Consider the following 17,704-nt stretch of genomic DNA (forward strand, 5'->3'; position numbering starts at 1 on the left):
AACATTTATTTTATTTTCAATTTTACGTAGGCTATTTTTATTGTTTGCTTTCTCTCTCTCTTGAACGTGCAGGCTACAACGTCATTATCGTGGTCTGCACAAACTTGTCATCATGCGTGTATTCTGCTAACTGCACTATAACTACTTAATAGGAATTCATTTCTAGCCTAGGCTATTTCCTTGTTTTTCGGCGATTTAGTGGGCTTGTCTGAACAACCAATCACCAAACTGACCGCTTCTAAACTCGTGCACGAGAATTGACGTAATCCATTGCAACGGCGCGTCACTCTTAGTTCATTCTTACCCTGCGTTCACACAAAAAGATGCATTTGCTGCCCGAACGCGTTGCCGCCGAAGTTTTGCGGCGCCGCAAATCAAGTTTTGCGGCGCAGCAAAAGTTTTGCTGCGCCGCAGTTTTGTTGCGCGGCAAGTTTTGCCCGCGGTGCTTCGGAATTCATTCACAACCATGGCCGACATTACGAGCATTGCATGTCTTTACCTGTTGTGGAAGAGGGAGAGACGTCGGAATGCCCGTCGTTTATGGGTTCATGAGACCATTCGGAGCCGTACAGAGCTCGGTGAATTTCACCGTCTTCTGCAGGAGCTCCGTCTGGATGACGAACGCTTCCAGCGCTATTTGAGGTTGACTCCGGCCCAGTTTGATGACCTGCTAGCTAGGATCGGTGCTAGGATATCTCGGTTGGACATTTATACTTATATATATATGTATTGGACACTTATAACTGGCCACGATGGTGTTGAAGATCACCAGGTATGCGGAGACTGCAATTATTATCTTCTCCTCCATTTTAGCGCTTTGATCTGGATCAGGTAGTGAACTCAAGGTCACTCCAAGGGAGTAACACTGATTGGCTGTTACGGTATGTCACTCAGTGGCAACGCCTCAGTGGCAACGCCTCAGTGGCAACGCCTCAGTGGCAACGCCTCAGTGGCAACGCCTCAGTGGCAACGCCTCAGTGGCAACGCCTCAGTGGCAACGCCTCAGTGGCAACGCTGTTGAACGCTGATTGGCTGTCATCACGCGTTTGCTGCTGAAAAGTTGAAATATTTCAACTCGAGCAGCATTTGACGCGCCGCAAAATACGTGAACGTGCCCGCCGCCTGTTGCGCTGCAAATCAGATTTTGACGCGCCGCAAATCAAATTTTACTGCCCGTTTTCTCGGCAGCAAGTGCTGCGGCAGCAAAGCAGCAACGCGTCTCTACATTCACTTTGAATGGGATCGTGCCGCGCGTCAACTTTTTGCATCTTTTGGTGTGAACGCAGGGTTAGTGATTCATCCTTAGTAAGAGTAGGTCTCAGCGGCTTTGTGAATAACTTTTAAGAAAAAACTCCTACGTAAAATGTTTTAGCGCGAGTTAGGAGCACTCCTAGCGGTAAGATAAAATGCTTTGTGAATACGGCCCCTGATTGCTGCTGTTTACAATGGTAGTTTAATATTTTCTTAAATTTAGTTAATTCTGAGTGCAATTTAAAGCTATTTCAATCAGGAGAGACTCGTATAAAATTTAAAACAATTTATTAAATTAACATTTTTTTGCTGTAAAACTTTTAAATGTCCTTATATTTATCAATTGGGATTTTTAAATAAAAAAAAATATTTTGCATACATGTTCAAGGTTATTACATGTTGATTCTAAGGTCAAATGGCTCCAATGATCACCTTAATACACAATCAACAACAAAAATACTAACACGGGAAGATAGCTTCACTGCAAATTAAAGGGTTTGCAAATCCAGTTAGGTTTTGCAAGTTGTTCTGGTCTTTACTGGACTGCAAGATGATCTCAACAATGGGGGGACCACAGTGATCTGTTGAAGGCGATCCATAAAATAAAAAGTGTACAGTAGTTATAGTATTCCCCCCCGTCAACAAATCAGCGGCAGTCCTGGAAGCTCCCGATATGAAACAGTGGCCCACTCCGCCCTGCAACTGTGTGTGTGTGTGTGTGTGTGTGTGTGTGTGTGTGTGTGTGTGTGTGTGTGTGTGTGTGATCATTGAAAAAGGTCACACAGGGTCACAGTGTCACCATTTCTCCAAAACTTGAACCCAAACCCAGGGTAGCAGTTCTGGGTGAATGTGGACTGGAAGGTGTGGATGTGTGCCCATGTGTTTGAGGAGGGTCCTTCTACTTTGTCGCAGACCTCTGGTGTCACCCTATAGAAGGTCAAAGTGCCAGCATGGCAGTCCACATACACTCCTACTCTGCGGGTGGAACGAGGGAGACGTATGTCTATTCTTCTGTTGTTGCAGCAGGCAATGTAATGATCAGCGTAACATTTCAGACTCCAGGACTTATTCTGCCCTCCGAGATAGGAGAGGTCCCCCTGTCCTTTCCTCCTTATTTCTCTGTACGCAACACCTATAGAAGCGTCTCCTTGTACCTCTACCTCCCAGTAACAGCGGCCAGTCAGGCCCTCTCTACACAACACCTGTTGAAAGAAGTCAAATCTCTCTGGGTGATCAGGATACCAATTATCTTCTTCATCCAGCGTCACTCTGCTGTTGCCCTCTGACAGAGAGAGGTATGTGTGGACTGTGTTTGGGTCCAGTGTGAATACATAGGCATCTAACAGGGAGAAAAAAAAAAACTTAATTTAACCCAAAAATGTAAAGGTGCATTTCTTTTTACAAATGTAAAGGTGTAGTATAATTTATATTACCAGAACTACTATTACTTAAAATGTCCCGCTTGCACACACATTTTTGTTATTATTAAAGTACTTTTTATATTATTAAGTATAAAAAGAAATATGTAATATGCTACATTCCTCGGGAGTATTCCTATCTACATAATTGCAACTGTAAAATAAACACTTACACTTCCTCACACCCGATGTCAGCCTCCATTCTCCACTGTGCTCCACACTAAAGGTGGGGGAGAGGGGGAAGTCAAATAACAACCATTAAAATGAGGTACATGACGTGCAATGACCATCAATCACTGTCCTTCCCGTACCTGAGATTGTCGAGTCTCCAGCGTGGATCCTCCAGTCCAGCAGAGAGCAGCGTAACTCCTGAGTTTCCTGGGTGATTGTAGCTCAGGTCCAGCGCTCTCAGATGGGAGGGGTTGGAGCTCAGAGCGGAGGCCAGAGAAGCACAGCCTTCCTGTGTGACCAGGCAGCCAGAAAGCCTACACACACAAATATATAAACACACTAGATGTACTATCTCAAGAAAATAATTAATTCCATGTATTTTTCCCAGGTCATTTATTCTATACTGAAAAAGCACAGTTCATAGAGTTATGACCGCAGTGCAAAGTTCATACATTTTCAACAGTGGAGAAAAATACCCCTGAAATGATCCATCTGTATGTACATGAATCTGTATTAATCAGTTAAACCCCTTAATGTAAAACTGACCTGAGTGTTTCCAGTGTACAGTCTGGACTCCCCAGTCCAGCAGAGAGCAGCTTCACTCCTGAATCCTGCAGATCATTGGAACTCAGGTCCAGCTCTCTCAGACTAGAGGAGTTGGAGCTGAGAACTGAGGCCAGAGCTTCACAGCATCTCTCTGTCAGAAGACAGCCATTCATCCTGTAGACACAATTAATAGAACATGAAAAAGTTATGTATCTATAGTTGGAAAAAATTCTGAGAGGATTTCAATAAAATGATACATATATTATTTGTATTGCCTTTAACTGGTTTTAACATTTTGCACATAAGAGGATGACTGACTTCAGTTTTTCCAGTGTACAGTCTGGACTCCCCAGTCCAGCAGAGAGCAGCTTTAATCCTGAATCCTGCAGATCATTGGTACTCAAGTCCAGCTCTTTTAGACTAGGTGAGTTGGAGCTGAGGACTGAGGCCAGAGCTTCACAGCATCTCTCTGACAAACTACAGTATGTCAGCCTTAAACAAATGTTTACAGTCAGAATATGTTGTTATCTTATGCATTCGATTCATTCAAATGATTATGAATATTGATATTACATATCAAGACACAACTCAGCGTATATGCAAATATTTTTTTTATGTAATCTGGATGACTAATTATATAATAGACTTGCTTGTATTTCAGTATGAATATAACATGGATATAACTATGACATCTGTAGTTAAAGTTGTTGCTCGGAAACTAAAAATGTTAGGCTTTGAGTTGGGAATGGTTCATTTAAATATACTTATTTATCTATGCAATAGTATTACATTACCCAACGCCAGGGGTAATTCTTTGCACACTGAGTAAAACTGACCTGAGTGTTTCCAGTGTACAGTGTGGACTCCCCAGTCCAACAGAGAGCAGCTTCACTCCTGAATCCTGCAGATCATTGGTACTCAAGTCCAGCTCTCTCATACGACAGGATTTGGAACTGAGAACTGAGGCCAGAGATTCACAGCATCTCTCTGTCAGAAGACAGCCATTCATCCTGTAGACCAAATTAGTAGAACATAAAAAAGTTATGTATCTATATTTGGAAATAATTCTGAGGGGATTTCATCTAATGATACATATATTAGTTGTATTGCTTTTCACTGGTTTTAACATTTTGTACATAAGAGGATGACTGACCTAAGGATTTTCAATGAACAGTGTGGACTCCCCAGTCCAGCAGAGAGCAGCCCAACTCCTGTATCCTGCAGATCATTGGTACTCAGGTCCAGCTCTATCAGACTGGAGTTGGAGCTGAGAACTGAGGCCAGAGCTTCACAGCATATCTCTGACAGACTACAGTTTTTCAGCCTTAAACAAATGCATACAGTCGGAAGATTTTATTAACTCATGCATTAGCAAAAAATAATAATTATGCGTTATTCAAATGATTATGAATATTGATATAAGACATCGACACACAACTCAACGTATATACAACTACAATTTTTGCTTGTATTTCAGTATGATTATAACATGGACATTACTATGACATCTGTAATTAAAGTTGTTGCTCGGAAACTAAAAGTGTTAGACTTTGAGTTGTGAATGGTTCATTGAAATATACTTATTTATATATACAAAAGTGTTAGATTACTCAAAGCCAGGTGTAATTCTTTGCACACTGAGTAAAACTGACCTGAGAGTTACCAGTGTACAGTCTGGCCTCTCCAGTCCAGCAGAGAGCAGCTTCACTCCTGAATCCTGCAGATCATTGGAACTCAGGTCCAGCACCCTCAGACTAGAGGATTTTGTGCTGAGAGCTGAGGCCAGAGCTTCACAGCATCTCTCTGTCAGAAGACAGCCATTCATCCTGTAGACACATTAATAGAACATGAAAAAGTTAAGGACCTATATTTGGAAATAACTACGAGGTTATTTCAATTAAATGATATTAGTTGTATTGCTTTCAACTACTTTTAACATTTTGCACATAAGAGGACGACTGACTTAAGTGTTTTCAGTGTACAGTTTGGACTCCTCAGTCCACCAGAGAGCAGCTTCACTCCTGAATCCTGCAGATCATTGGTACTCAGGTCCAGCTCTCTCAGACTAGAGGAATTGGAGCTGAGAGCTGAGGCCAGAGCTTCACAGCCATCCTTTGTGACCAGGCAGGCCGACAACCTACATTTATATGAGATACAAAACACACGGACATTGTGGATACATGATGCGACAAAAATACATAAATACCTGCATGAATAAAAAAAGACAAATTGAGTTTATTCTTCATCACCAAGAGCATCTATAAATGAGCCATCTGTTGACGGACGTGAATCTGTATATTAATCATTTTAAATGATTACCTGTAATACATTGAGTAAAACTGACCTGAGAGTTTCCAGTGTACAGTCTAGACTCTCCAGTCCAACAGAGATCAGCTTCACCCCCGAATCCTGCAGATCATTGGTACTCAGGTCCAGCTCTATCAGACTGGAGTTTTGGCTGAGAACTGAGGCCAGAGCTTCACAGCATCCCTCTGACAGATTGCAGCCACTCAGTCTTTAGACAAATTGTAAAAGAATGCGTAACTCTTTAGAGATCTTATAAATGTTCATATTTCACAAATTATTTTAATGATGAGAATAATAATAATAATAATAATAATAATATGAATAGCTTGTTAAAGAGAAATAAATGGACAGACGTACAGCAATTTCTTTGAGACTTTGGCGACTGGCAGCAGCCTCAGAAGAACCTCCTCAGAAGCAGAGTATTTCCTCAGGTCAAACACATCTAGTTCATTGTCTGATGACAATAAGATGAAGACCAGAGCAGCCCACTGACCAGGTTCTGGAGTTTTCCTGGAGAGACTTCCAGATGTCAGGTACTTCTGTATGTCCTCCACTAGAGAACGGCCGCCCATTTCATTCAGACAGTTTAACAGATTGATGGTTTTCTCTGGACAGAGATCCTGATCTAGTTTCTGCTTGATATATTCAACTGTGCTAGCATTAGTCAGTGATCTATTTCCTGTCTCTCCAAGCAGGCCTCGTAGGAGAGTCTGATTGGTCTCCTGAGAAAGTCCCAGGAGGAAGCGAAGGAACAAGTCCAGGTGTCCGTTCACACTTTCTATGGCCTTGTCCACAGCCATATTATAGAGGTGTTGGAGATCCATTATGCATTTCTTTTTTGAAAGTGAATTGACACCAGTGTTGATGAAGGTCCAAAAGACATACATGGCAGCAAGAAACTCTTGAATGCTTAGATGAATGAAGCAGAACACCTTTTCCTGGTAAAGCCCGCACTCCTCTTTAAAGACCTGGGTGAACACAGCTGAGTACTTTAAGGCTGCTCTGATATCGATCTCACATTCTTCCAGGTCTGTCTTATAGAAAATCAGGTTACCTTTCTCTAGCTGGTTAAAAGCCAGTTTTCCTAGAGATAAAAGAATCTTCCTGCTCTTCTTAAACCATTGTGAATCTGGTACACGTTTTCCATTATACCGAATGTTCTCCTGTAAGGACTGAACTATCAGGAAGTGGATGTACATCTCAGTTAAAGTCTTGGGCATATCTCCTTGTCTCTTCCATGTGTGGAAGAAATGCTCCAGGACTGTAGCAGTGATCCAACAGAAGATTGGGATGTAGCACATGATATACAGGCTTCGCGATCTCTTGATGTGTGAGAGGATTTGTCCAGCCAGCGTCTCCTCCTTGAATCTCTTCCTGAAATACTCCTCCTTCTGTGAGTCTGTGAACCCTCTCACCTCTGTCAACATGTCCACACAGTTAGCAGGGATCCGATTGGCTGCTGCAGGACGTGTGGTTATCCAGATGCATGCATTGGGAAGCAGGTTGCCCATGATGAGGTTTGTCAGTAGCATATCCACCGAGGTGGGCTTTTTGACATCCGTCCAGGTCCCATTCTTGTGGAAGTCCAGAGGAAGCCGGCACTCATCCAGACCATCAATGATGAAAATTACTTTGAACTTTTCGAAGTTGCAGATTTCAGCGTTTTTGGTTTCAATGAAGAAGTGATGGACAAGTTCCACCATGCTGAACGTTTTGTCTTTCAGTAAATTTAACTCTCTGAAAGTCACGTGAAATGTGAAGTCTATGTTTTGGTTGGCTTTGCCTTCGGCCCAGTCCAGAGTGAACTTATGTGTTAAGACGGTTTTACCGATGCCAGCAACTCCTTTGGTCAATATTCTTCTGATTGGTTGAGAGTTGTCAGCAGTAGCTTGAAAGAGGTCTTCACATTTGATGAAACACATTTCTTCCTTTGCTGGTTTCCTGGAAGCAATTTGAATCTGTCTGATCTCGTGCTCATTGTTGATGTCTCCACTGCCGCCCTCCGTAATGAAGAGCTCTGTGTAGATCTCATTGAGAAGTGACGGCTGTCCCGCCTTAGCGATTCCCTCAAACCAACTCCGGAACTTCTCCATCATGTGACACTTGAGTTTTTGTTTGCACTTAACCGCAAGAGTTTCTAAATGAATAAACAACAGCAGTAAATATTAATGTCAGTGGAAATTGTATTCCAAATAACTAAATGTCTTGCTTCTTTTCTTCACATTTTCATAACCAAGAGTCTTACCGCTCTTGAGAGTGTGAGCCATCTCATCCTCCTTCATCCTCATCATGCAGAGCAGTGTGATCTTTCCAACTCCCTTGATGGCACTTTTCCGCTGCTGCTCTTCCTCTTCATCCAGTGCCTCCTCGTCATCGCCCTTCCCAACATCATCCTTCGCCTGACTCCCTGAGCATTGTGGGTACTCTGGGAAGTGAGCCCCCCAAAGCTTCGCCAGCTCCTTGTCTACAAATTTTTGCACAGTCGCCTTCACCAGCTAACAAAAAAACAAGATGAGACCTTTACTTTGAAACGGTTTGACTGATTGTCCTAGATTAAACACTTGAAGGGAATATTCGGTCAAGAAGATGTCCATTTCCAATGTGCATTTAAAGTCAACATTTTTTGCACAGGTACACACCATGAACTTGGTCTTCGGATCTGATTGATTTGACGCAGGCAATAGCTCACTAATGTCACTGGTCTCCTTTGAGCTCTCTTGGTGTTGTCTGTGAAGAAAAGAAAGCAGCAAACACACAAATGAGGTTTCCTAGGAAGAAAAACATGGCTAGTAGAAGTGAAGATGTGATGCTTTGAGGGAAGCTCCTTCTGCTTTGTAAAGGTTGATAAACATATGTTTAATGCATTTCCTAAGTGGAGGGGCGTTTTTTTTCTTTTTAATCCTCAGGAAAACCTTAGCCTGGCTATTGCCAGGCCAAGCTCACTGGTAGATTGCACTTCGGGCTGGGGAGGCTGTTGTCATTTTCTTCAGCCCAAGAGGCTTGATCAACGGACCTAGTAAATGCCTCTGTACGCAATTGGCTGCCTGCCTTCGCTTCCCTGTCGTCATTGTGTTAAACCAGCCAATAGCGCGCCAGGGGAGAAAAGCCAGCTTGGTGATTGGATCCCGCAAAAGCGTAGTGGAAGCAGAAAGAAATGTAATGCTTCTTTCCAGACCCTTCTGCAGGGCGAATTCAAATCGCCGGCAGAATGGGCTGGGGGTACCAAGTCTAAATAGCCCTACTGGGAACACTACGGAAATCATTGTGTTTGTTGTCAGTATCCATTATCTGTTTGAAACTTGTACCTTTCGTTAGTGGATGGGCGCTCATCTGTAAAGTTCGGAGGCTGACCAATAGACCCGTCATTCTTCACAAAGACATGGCTGGGAACCGCGGTGTCTGATGTCTCCTGATTCTTCTCAGTTCTAAAAAGAACGATAACCAACCATCAGGTAGTTAGGACTTTAGGACATATTTTGTTCAGTAAACTGTTCAAAAATTCTTTACCTTTTCTCAGTAGACTGCTTTCTGTCTTTAAAGTTCACAGGATGACCCATAGACTTGTCACTAGTCACGGAGACACAGCTGGCAACATGAGAACTGGATCTCTCCTGCTCTGGGCTTCATCACAGCACAGACAAGAGGTTTTATTCACACTGATAATGGAGAAATGGAGCTCTGAGATGGACAACAGGTGGTTGGAGGTCCATATTCAGCTCTCAGCTTTGCTTTGGTGGCCATGCTCCCAGGACGGGGGGGGGGGGGGGGGGGTTAGAAGTTTGGACTTCCCTTCTCACTCTCCTCAGACACAATTCTACACCTTTGCTCAGTTGAAGGATTTGCATTTTTGAAGTTCTCAGGCAGATCTATAGAGCTGTCACTCTTTATGGAGACACAACTGGGACCAGGGGTGTCTGATCTCTCCGGTTGTTCACTTTTTAAAGAAAAAATAATAATAACCACCTTCAGGTTTTCTGGATTTAATGGATGGATGCATACAATCTATCCATCGTGGTGTTTCCTTAGGTCTGGCAATAATGGCAGATTGAACTCCTTACCACTCCCCCACTCTGCGTTCTTTCTCAAGGTTTCTTCCTTAATAATAAAGGGAGTTTTTCATGCTCTTTTGGGGGGGTCATAGAATATGGCCTGTGCAGTCCTTTGAGACTGTTACTGTGGTTAAGAACTATACAAATGGAATTGACTTGACCTTATCGATAGACCTATGGAGACAAAGCTGGATACACGACCCACAGAGTTCTCCTGCTGCTCTGGGCTACATCACAACACAGACACAGGTTTAACCCAGAATAAGCATGTTGTAACTAGTCAGTTTCCATTATTTAATTGAAACAAGTTCAAACCTATCATCAGTGGACGGGCGCTCATCTGTAAAGTTCGGAGGCTGACCAATTGACCCGTCACTCTTCACGAAGACATGGCTGGGAACCGTGGTGTCTGATGTCTCCTGATTCTTCTCACTTCTAAAAAGAACGATAACCAACCATCAGGTGGTTAGGACTTTTTGACATGTTGTGTTCAGTAGTCTGTTCAACAATTCTTTACCTTTTCTCAGTAGACTGCTTTCCATCTTTAAAGTTCACAGGATGACCCATAGACTTGTCACTAGTCATGGAGACACAGCTGGCAACGGGAGAACTGGATCTCTGCTGCTCTGGGCTTCATCACAGCACAGACAAGAGGTTTTGTTCACACTGATAATGGAGAAATGGAGCTCTGAGATGGACATGGTCCGTATTTACCTCTCAGCTTTGCTTTGGTGGCCATGCTCCCAGGACAGGGGGGGTTTAGAGGTATGACCCCCCTCCTCACTCTCCTCAGACTCATTCATATTGGAGAAATATACATGAATGCAGAAATCTGACATAGAAAACAAGGAATAATAAGTCAAAGACAATGAATGTCTATTTTAATATCGATTATTGACAAAAACCCAGACAAACATTTACATCACATTGAGAAATAAACGACTTTGCATGAAGAACAAATTAAAGGAAAAATAAATAAATAAATATATTGTTTAATAACACCAAACACTCAAATGTTAAGTAAAGTTCAAAAGTTAAAATCAAAATTAATTTAATTAATTTATGTAATTTAGAAATGTCGCACCAGAGGGCAGCACTTAGCGGAGAAGGTCACGTGAGGTGAGGGTGAAGGTGATTTAATTGATTCAAGCTTCCCGGTTCGTGAACTTTGTTTGAGTAATGTTGAATGGGCAAGACAATGTAGAAAACAAAAAACAAAACTACAACTGGGTGCGCATTGCAAAAATATGAGATGGGTTGAGTATTATTGTTATATTGTTAGAGGCAATAAGGCAATAGAGCTATCTGCGGCCCCATCTCAAATGAGATAAGAAATTACAGAAACGGTTCCACCCTAGTTACATATTAACCTGCTTACGCTTTTCTTATTTTCAATGTCTGGGATAGGAAAGTTACCGGAGGAACAGCAATCACCACACAAGCTGTGATAGACAAAGACCAATACAAAGTAGCCTATAAAGCAGCTTTAGGTAAAAACTATTATTTGAGCGTCATCTTTTAGCAATGCAAAGCCATTAATCAGCTATTACTTTGCAAATAAAATCTATCATAATACACTTGTTGAGGATTGTACTGACAGGAAATATGTTTCAGCTTCATCCTATTATTAATTAACCTGACTCTCGCCAGAAGAATTTCGTACCACCTAGCTCCACGGATGAGTGGAGCTAGGTGGAATGAAATTCATTTGGCGAGAGTCAGGTTAATTACTAATCCCCCTCCCTGCCAAACATGAGTCTCAAGTAATTAAAGAAGAATGACGCAGAAAGAGAGAAATATAGGTAACCATGCAGGACTCTGGTTGTTGTTTTTGGTATCCTGCGAGAGCCCACGAATAAAGCATTGAACGTGTAGTATTGATTCTGTAGTCTTTTTTGGAAGCAGCAGACTTTGAGACTTGTACGTTGATTTTATCTAACTTATTCACACCCAATATTAGTTAGTCCTGTAGGCAAAACATACCGTAAAGGGTTAGCCCCTAACCCTAACCCCCATTCCATAGTCACCATCTAAGCTAACCCAAAGCTAGAGTAGGCCTAAAAGGTCATGTAAACGATGTGCTTTAATACAGAGGGTTTTAATACAGAGGGATACCCTACCATTTTTATTCAAATAAAGACCAGTTTATTAGTATTAACATGATTAATTATAAATAATTACAATATAGAATATGCTTTGAATCTTAAATGTTAGCAGAAATTGATTCAGTATTATTTTATTATATATCAAGAATATCAGAAAAACGTTCGCAAATACTGTACCTTATCCTTACTGAAAAATAAATGTTCTGGTCCAAAATAGTGTGAAATATCCAAGAAACGAATCCAAATAGTAAGCTCATGCAATTATATTACAAATAAAAGCCTTAGTTTTAGATTCGTCAGAAACCCGTTTGTCTGCAGTGAACTGCAAATTCAGTCACAGATCCAATAAGGAAATAGACCTTGCACAGATTTCAGTTTGTCTCAGGCACGTGAAGGGAGGGGGGGGGCCTGAGCACCTGCCCCTTTGCCTCAGAATGTTCAAAGTGCCATTTTGAGTGTCCATTTAAATGATCAATGATTCGTAAAATTGTACATGAACATTTAAAAATTAACGTGTGAATCAATTATTCAAGAATAAAAAATGTCTAAAAGTAATAACATAGAATGAAAGTTGGTAGCAGGCCCCAAGGAGCAGTGCAGACTTCCACAATCCAGTGCTCAGCGGCCAAGCCTGGTATTGCAGCTGTTTTAGTGGGCTATGGGCGGGTCCCTATGGCGTCCAAGGGTGCACTCACACTAGGCCATCTGGCCGTGGCCGTTTTCACACCTAACCGTGCTCAGTGGGCATGTAGGGTAACGCCCCGTGCCCACTACCTCCGTCCGTTGCGTGATCCCCATTGACTTTAATGAGGACGGACGCGCAATGCATTGTGGATCCGTCCGTTCCGTTGGAACCTTCGGCTCAGTCAAGAAGTTGAACAATTTTCAACTTTTTCGGCAGCGACGGATCCGTCATCCAATCAGATCGTGTCTGCAAATGTAAGCACTGTGACGCGACTCGGGCTCTGACGATACTGGAAAGCGGGTCATCTTGCATCGCAACAAGCAGGAAGTAGCGGGAAGAACCCGGCGAAGCAATATGAACCAAAACAAAATTGTCCTGAAGTAAACGTCCAAAAGCTTGTCATATCTAACTAGAAAGCGCCATGGCTAGTGTTTGGATCAGTGGCGCTCATCAAGCGACTTTCACAACAGTGTGTGTGTGTTCTATTTAGTTGATGGATTTAATTGCCCTTTTCCTGATGGAAAGTGACTATTACGGTCCTCTTTCATATGTATTTAGACGACTGTGTCGCTGACGCTAATTTATTTACGCAAGATGTTGACAGATGCCTCACCGTGTGAGACCACGGACGGTGTCAATGCTGCTACGGTAGAGGACCCCTTGCCCTACTCCACTTGTGACACTGGGACACAATGTATTTTGAAGCCCCTTGGAAGGTCTCACGGTAAATCTTGTTATTTTTTTAGTGGTTGATATGCTGTCTAAAACATACGTTGCCAAATTATATGCATGCAGGAAATTTCCAAACACATTGCTAAAATTAATACATAACCTAGATCAAAACATAACCGCTTAGATTTGCCATGATTGTCATCTGTTTGGGTATGTTTATTGACTCTGCCACAGCTGTGCAAGTGAACCTGAAGCCCAAGATGGTCAGCATGGGGACACAAACTTTCACCCCCCCTCTCTAGTCCTGACCCAACGGATGGAGAAGATGATCTCTCTGTCATCAGTGATGCATCATGGGTACCAGGAGACCAGATGTCTGAGGAGGATGAGGAGGTGTTGTGTGAGGAGCCATCTCAAACTTGTGACCCCCACCAAAAGTGAGATAATTTAAAGCCAACATAGACCAACTTTGAATTTTCATTTTCGTGCATCTGTAGTTTGACTGACCCCCCCCCCCCCCCCCCCCCCCCCCCTCTTTTTTGTTGTAGTGGCATTGACAAATTCATTGTTTGCCAAGAGGAGCTCATGGCCCTGTTTGCCATCTGTCCGGCCTGTTGTGAGAAGTCAGATAGTAGAATCGTGCAGCAGGAAGGAACATTTGTTAAAATAGAGCAGGTAGGGTTTTGTTTACACTGCAGGCCATATCTGATTAGAAAATCAGAATATCTTACTAAAATCGAATAGCCCTGACTGTCTGCCCACATTGCTCATTGCAAGTGATCAGTGCATCCTCCTATCCACATTAGTTGCTATAACAGTCTAATATCTTGTGGATTTATAATGGCTAGCTTGGTTGGTGCTGACGTTGCTTCTTTTTCAAATTAGTCTTTCCAGTTAATTTACAATGTATGTACCAGGCTTGCTTTAGTCTGTGGGTTTATGATGCCATCATATTTGAGTGTTATACACTGATTGTCATGTTGTTTTTTTTCTAAATATCTAGGTCTGTCCATGTGGCTACCAGCGTTTCTGGCAAAACCAGCCGATCCTAAACAGGAATATGCCAACCTGTAACCTCCTTTTAAGCGGGGCCATCCATTTCTCTGGATGTTTGGCCACCCAGACATTACGGATGATGACCCTGTTTGGCCTTCAGTGCATCAGCGCAAGCACCTTCTTTCGCCATCAGCGCCGTTACACCATCCCCGTCATCATTCAGGCCTGGCAGAACGAGCAGGCCAAGAGTTTTAGTGACCTCAAGGCAATGGATGGAGGCCTAGTTGTTGCTGGTGACTGCAGATAAAGCAGAATTTGTTGATTCTATGCTAGCTGCCACTAAGGGGTATGAACTTTAATAATCTCATGGCATTGTTAATTTTGTATCCTAATACTGTTCTCCACACTTCGTTTGTGCGAGAGCTCATAGACCAGTTGCACTTTTTTTTTTTATTTGTTATCATGCAGGGCGGCTTTAGTTTACATTTGCAGATGTCATGGTGGATTGTCTTTACAGACACTGGTTATTAAAAACTTGAAACATAATTTTAATTTCTAATTATCCCCAGGTCAGATTCTCCAGGGCACTGTGCAAAGTACGGCTCCTACACATTGATAGAGGACAGAGTAAACAAGGTGGTTGATGTTCAGCTTGTTCAGGTAAGCCTGATGTTATTAGACAGAAAGAAATGAACTCTCTGCAATTTGTTAAATGGACTGCATCTTAATATAGCACTTTTCCACGTGTACAACCATGCATAGGGCTACACTTACACTTATATTATGTTGCAGCGCTCAGAGGTCCCCAACAGCTCTTGGTGTGAGATGGAGGGGCTCAAGCGCAGCATCGGCTTGCTGAGGCGGAACGACCTGCATTTGTCAACCCTCATCACAGACAGACATCGCCAGGTATTTACAAAAAGAAAAATAATGTAGATTTATGAATTTCACTGAGGCTGGACGTTTGTGCTTTGCTGATGCACTGAGGGCCAGACAGTGCAAGCATCCACAAAAGTTTGCTCTTTACTCCTTAGGTTGCCAAATGGGTGAGAGAAGAGCTGTGCCCTGAAGGGACACAGCATTATTTTGATGTCTGGCACATTGGGAAAAGTATGTATCCATTGTTGGAACGTTTAAGCAGTTTTTGTTATTGCATTTCGATTAATACCATTTGTTCTAAACCAGGTCTGGGGAAGGCCTTGGATACAGCCTCAAAAGACAGACAGTGTGAACAACTACAGTTGTGGAGGCCAGCCATAGTAAACCACCTGTACTGGACTGCAGCCTCAACCCCTGATGGCAATCCAGCTGTGATGGAGGCCAAATGGAGAAGCTTGGTGAATCACATTCAGGACATCCACGACCATGACACCCCTGCCTTCTCCAGTTGCGCTCATGCCCCTCTGCAGGGGGATCAACGAGATAAAGAGTGGCTGGAACCAGGTACAGTACACAGTATGTGGCATTATGAATGCTCTACAGGGTTTCCATTTAAATCATTATTTCATACTCTGGGGATCTCATAACATTCTGTTTACTGTAAATATGTTTGCTATAATTCATATGCAGGACAATTTCATGTGTTTCCACTGGAGAAAAAATATCTGTCTATTTGTATGTCTGCTGTGTGTGTGCCTACCTATCTTGGTCTCTTGCAGGCTCAATGGCAGCAGTAAAACTGGAGGGTATCATCACAAGGACATCCTTACTGAAGGATGTTCGAAAGCTGTCTCCGCAGCACCAGACTTACTCCCTTGAAGCCTTCCACTCCCTGATCCTGCACTTCGCACCCAAGCACACTGGGTTTTCATACCAGGGCATGTATAGCAGGTCAGTGCTGTCCAATGGAATAACAATGCCGTATTTGATGATACATACACCAGGTTTCGAAAGTGTTCTCAAATGTGTTATTCTGTAGGCTTCTCTTAGCGGCGCTGCATTACAACCATAATGCGAACAGAGAGACCGCACGAAGAAGCGATGGTTTGGAGAGGTATAGCGTGCGATATCCACGTTTCAGAAAAGGTGCCTGGGTAGTTGTGCCCATCAAAGAGAAGGCCTCATACGGTAGGCAGTGTCATGCAGTTCTATCATATTTTGACATTTGCGCACAAGACATCTGTGACATCGATCTTTATACAGCATTTTATCATTATTATGTCTGCAGGTTATGCAACGTCATTAATCGAGGCTCTTCGGGAGAGCTACATGGATTCACCCAAGGCTCTTCAAGAGGTTAGCGCCAATTTGTCAGCCTGTGCACCCGCCCCCATCGCCAAATCCTTCGAACAAATTCCGGAGGAGGAGGAGGCCGTCAGCCTCTTTCTAGCCCAGCAGTCACGCTACAAAAAATTGAATTAGCATCGTTTTTTTCCCACACAGGCCAATCATTTAGTTGTGAGTATGTATATATGTATATAGTAAGTATATGTTATTTTATTTGGTGGTGGTTTTCTGTATGCCGCATGTTTTGTTTTCTCTTTGTGTGCTGTTTATTGCTTGGGTTTTTTGATTGTTCCAGGAAGTTTATTATAACCTTACATTTTAACCCCTTGCGCTGACCCTAACATCTGTCGACTAACATTATCTCTTGGTTATTTTTGGCTGTAACCCATTCATTCCTTTATCAGCATCACCATGGTTACCGCCCAACTGCATGTCGCATGTTTTGTTTTTATTGCTTGGGTTTTTTACTTAGTTGTGTGCACAAATCATTCCATTACAGCTCCTTTTGCCCCATAATTCATAAAAAAAATTGCAAGAATCCGAAAGGGACCTCTGTGTGCGCTTTTCTCTTGGATCACTATGCGTCTGCTCTATGTGATATCATTGCATGTATGTCTCCGTGAGTGAGTGAGAGAATGTGCTGTGTGAGTGCTGACCCTCAGGTAAGACCACACTATTGCAAGATTATTTTATGTTGGTTTCTTTGTGCCTAACCCTTTTTTTCTTGATTTGTTTACTTTATCAGGCCTTTCAACCTGTCCCTTTTTTCAGTAATCGATCCCCATTACTTGGGATGACCTAATAAACTGTTTTTATATGAATCCACATGCTCTGTGTATTTTATAACATTTTAAAGGCGGTTGAGCGATCGCAACACAACTAGCATGAGTTAATTCTTGAACTGAAAAATAATTGTATTCATGTTGTACGTGCCAATATGGTTTTTATTCTTCATCCAAACGAGGCCATTGAAAGCCATGATAGGTCTGGTCACCACTCTGAAATTGTTGCCTGATGGCTGAAACCAGACAGGAGGGTAGAGGCTTCCTTATATGCCAAGAACTCCATAAGCCCATCGTATAGCCTGCCTGTATGCAGTGTACCGGTATTGCCTAGGGAAATAGGTTGGAAAATAAAAAAATTGCATGCATGTTTATTGTCTATGCAACACATCTCTAGTCGCCTATAACTGTTTAAGTTGGTTCATAGGACTCTATAAAAAGAATGCTAAAGTAACAAACAATTAACATACTCGTGCGTGCTGGCTTGAAGGGGACC

At 42.6% G+C, this 17,704-nt stretch overlaps 1 protein-coding gene across 1 annotated transcript in view; it reads right to left on the minus strand.

Annotated features, from left to right (window-relative positions):
- Positions 1-1,522: 1,522 nt before the first annotated feature.
- Positions 1,523-17,704, minus strand: part of LOC115543040 (NACHT, LRR and PYD domains-containing protein 12) — a 37,879-nt gene continuing 21,697 nt past the window's right edge. The window contains exons 6-21 of the mRNA XM_030355579.1: positions 10,058-10,177; positions 9,201-9,314; positions 8,999-9,118; positions 8,333-8,420; positions 7,939-8,188; positions 6,051-7,830; positions 5,731-5,901; positions 5,350-5,523; positions 5,039-5,212; positions 4,540-4,710; positions 4,223-4,396; positions 3,705-3,878; positions 3,387-3,560; positions 2,981-3,154; positions 2,843-2,889; positions 1,523-2,590 (exon numbers count right to left, since the gene is read on the minus strand). Coding sequence (XP_030211439.1) covers positions 2,016-2,590; positions 2,843-2,889; positions 2,981-3,154; positions 3,387-3,560; positions 3,705-3,878; positions 4,223-4,396; positions 4,540-4,710; positions 5,039-5,212; positions 5,350-5,523; positions 5,731-5,901; positions 6,051-7,830; positions 7,939-8,188; positions 8,333-8,420; positions 8,999-9,118; positions 9,201-9,314; positions 10,058-10,177 — 4,480 coding nt within the window. The 3' untranslated portion in view covers positions 1,523-2,015. The remainder of the gene's footprint in view (positions 2,591-2,842; positions 2,890-2,980; positions 3,155-3,386; positions 3,561-3,704; positions 3,879-4,222; positions 4,397-4,539; positions 4,711-5,038; positions 5,213-5,349; positions 5,524-5,730; positions 5,902-6,050; positions 7,831-7,938; positions 8,189-8,332; positions 8,421-8,998; positions 9,119-9,200; positions 9,315-10,057; positions 10,178-17,704) is intronic.

This window comes from Gadus morhua, chromosome 4 (assembly GCF_902167405.1).
Source record: "Gadus morhua chromosome 4, gadMor3.0, whole genome shotgun sequence".
Lineage (NCBI taxonomy): Eukaryota > Metazoa > Chordata > Actinopteri > Gadiformes > Gadidae > Gadus > Gadus morhua.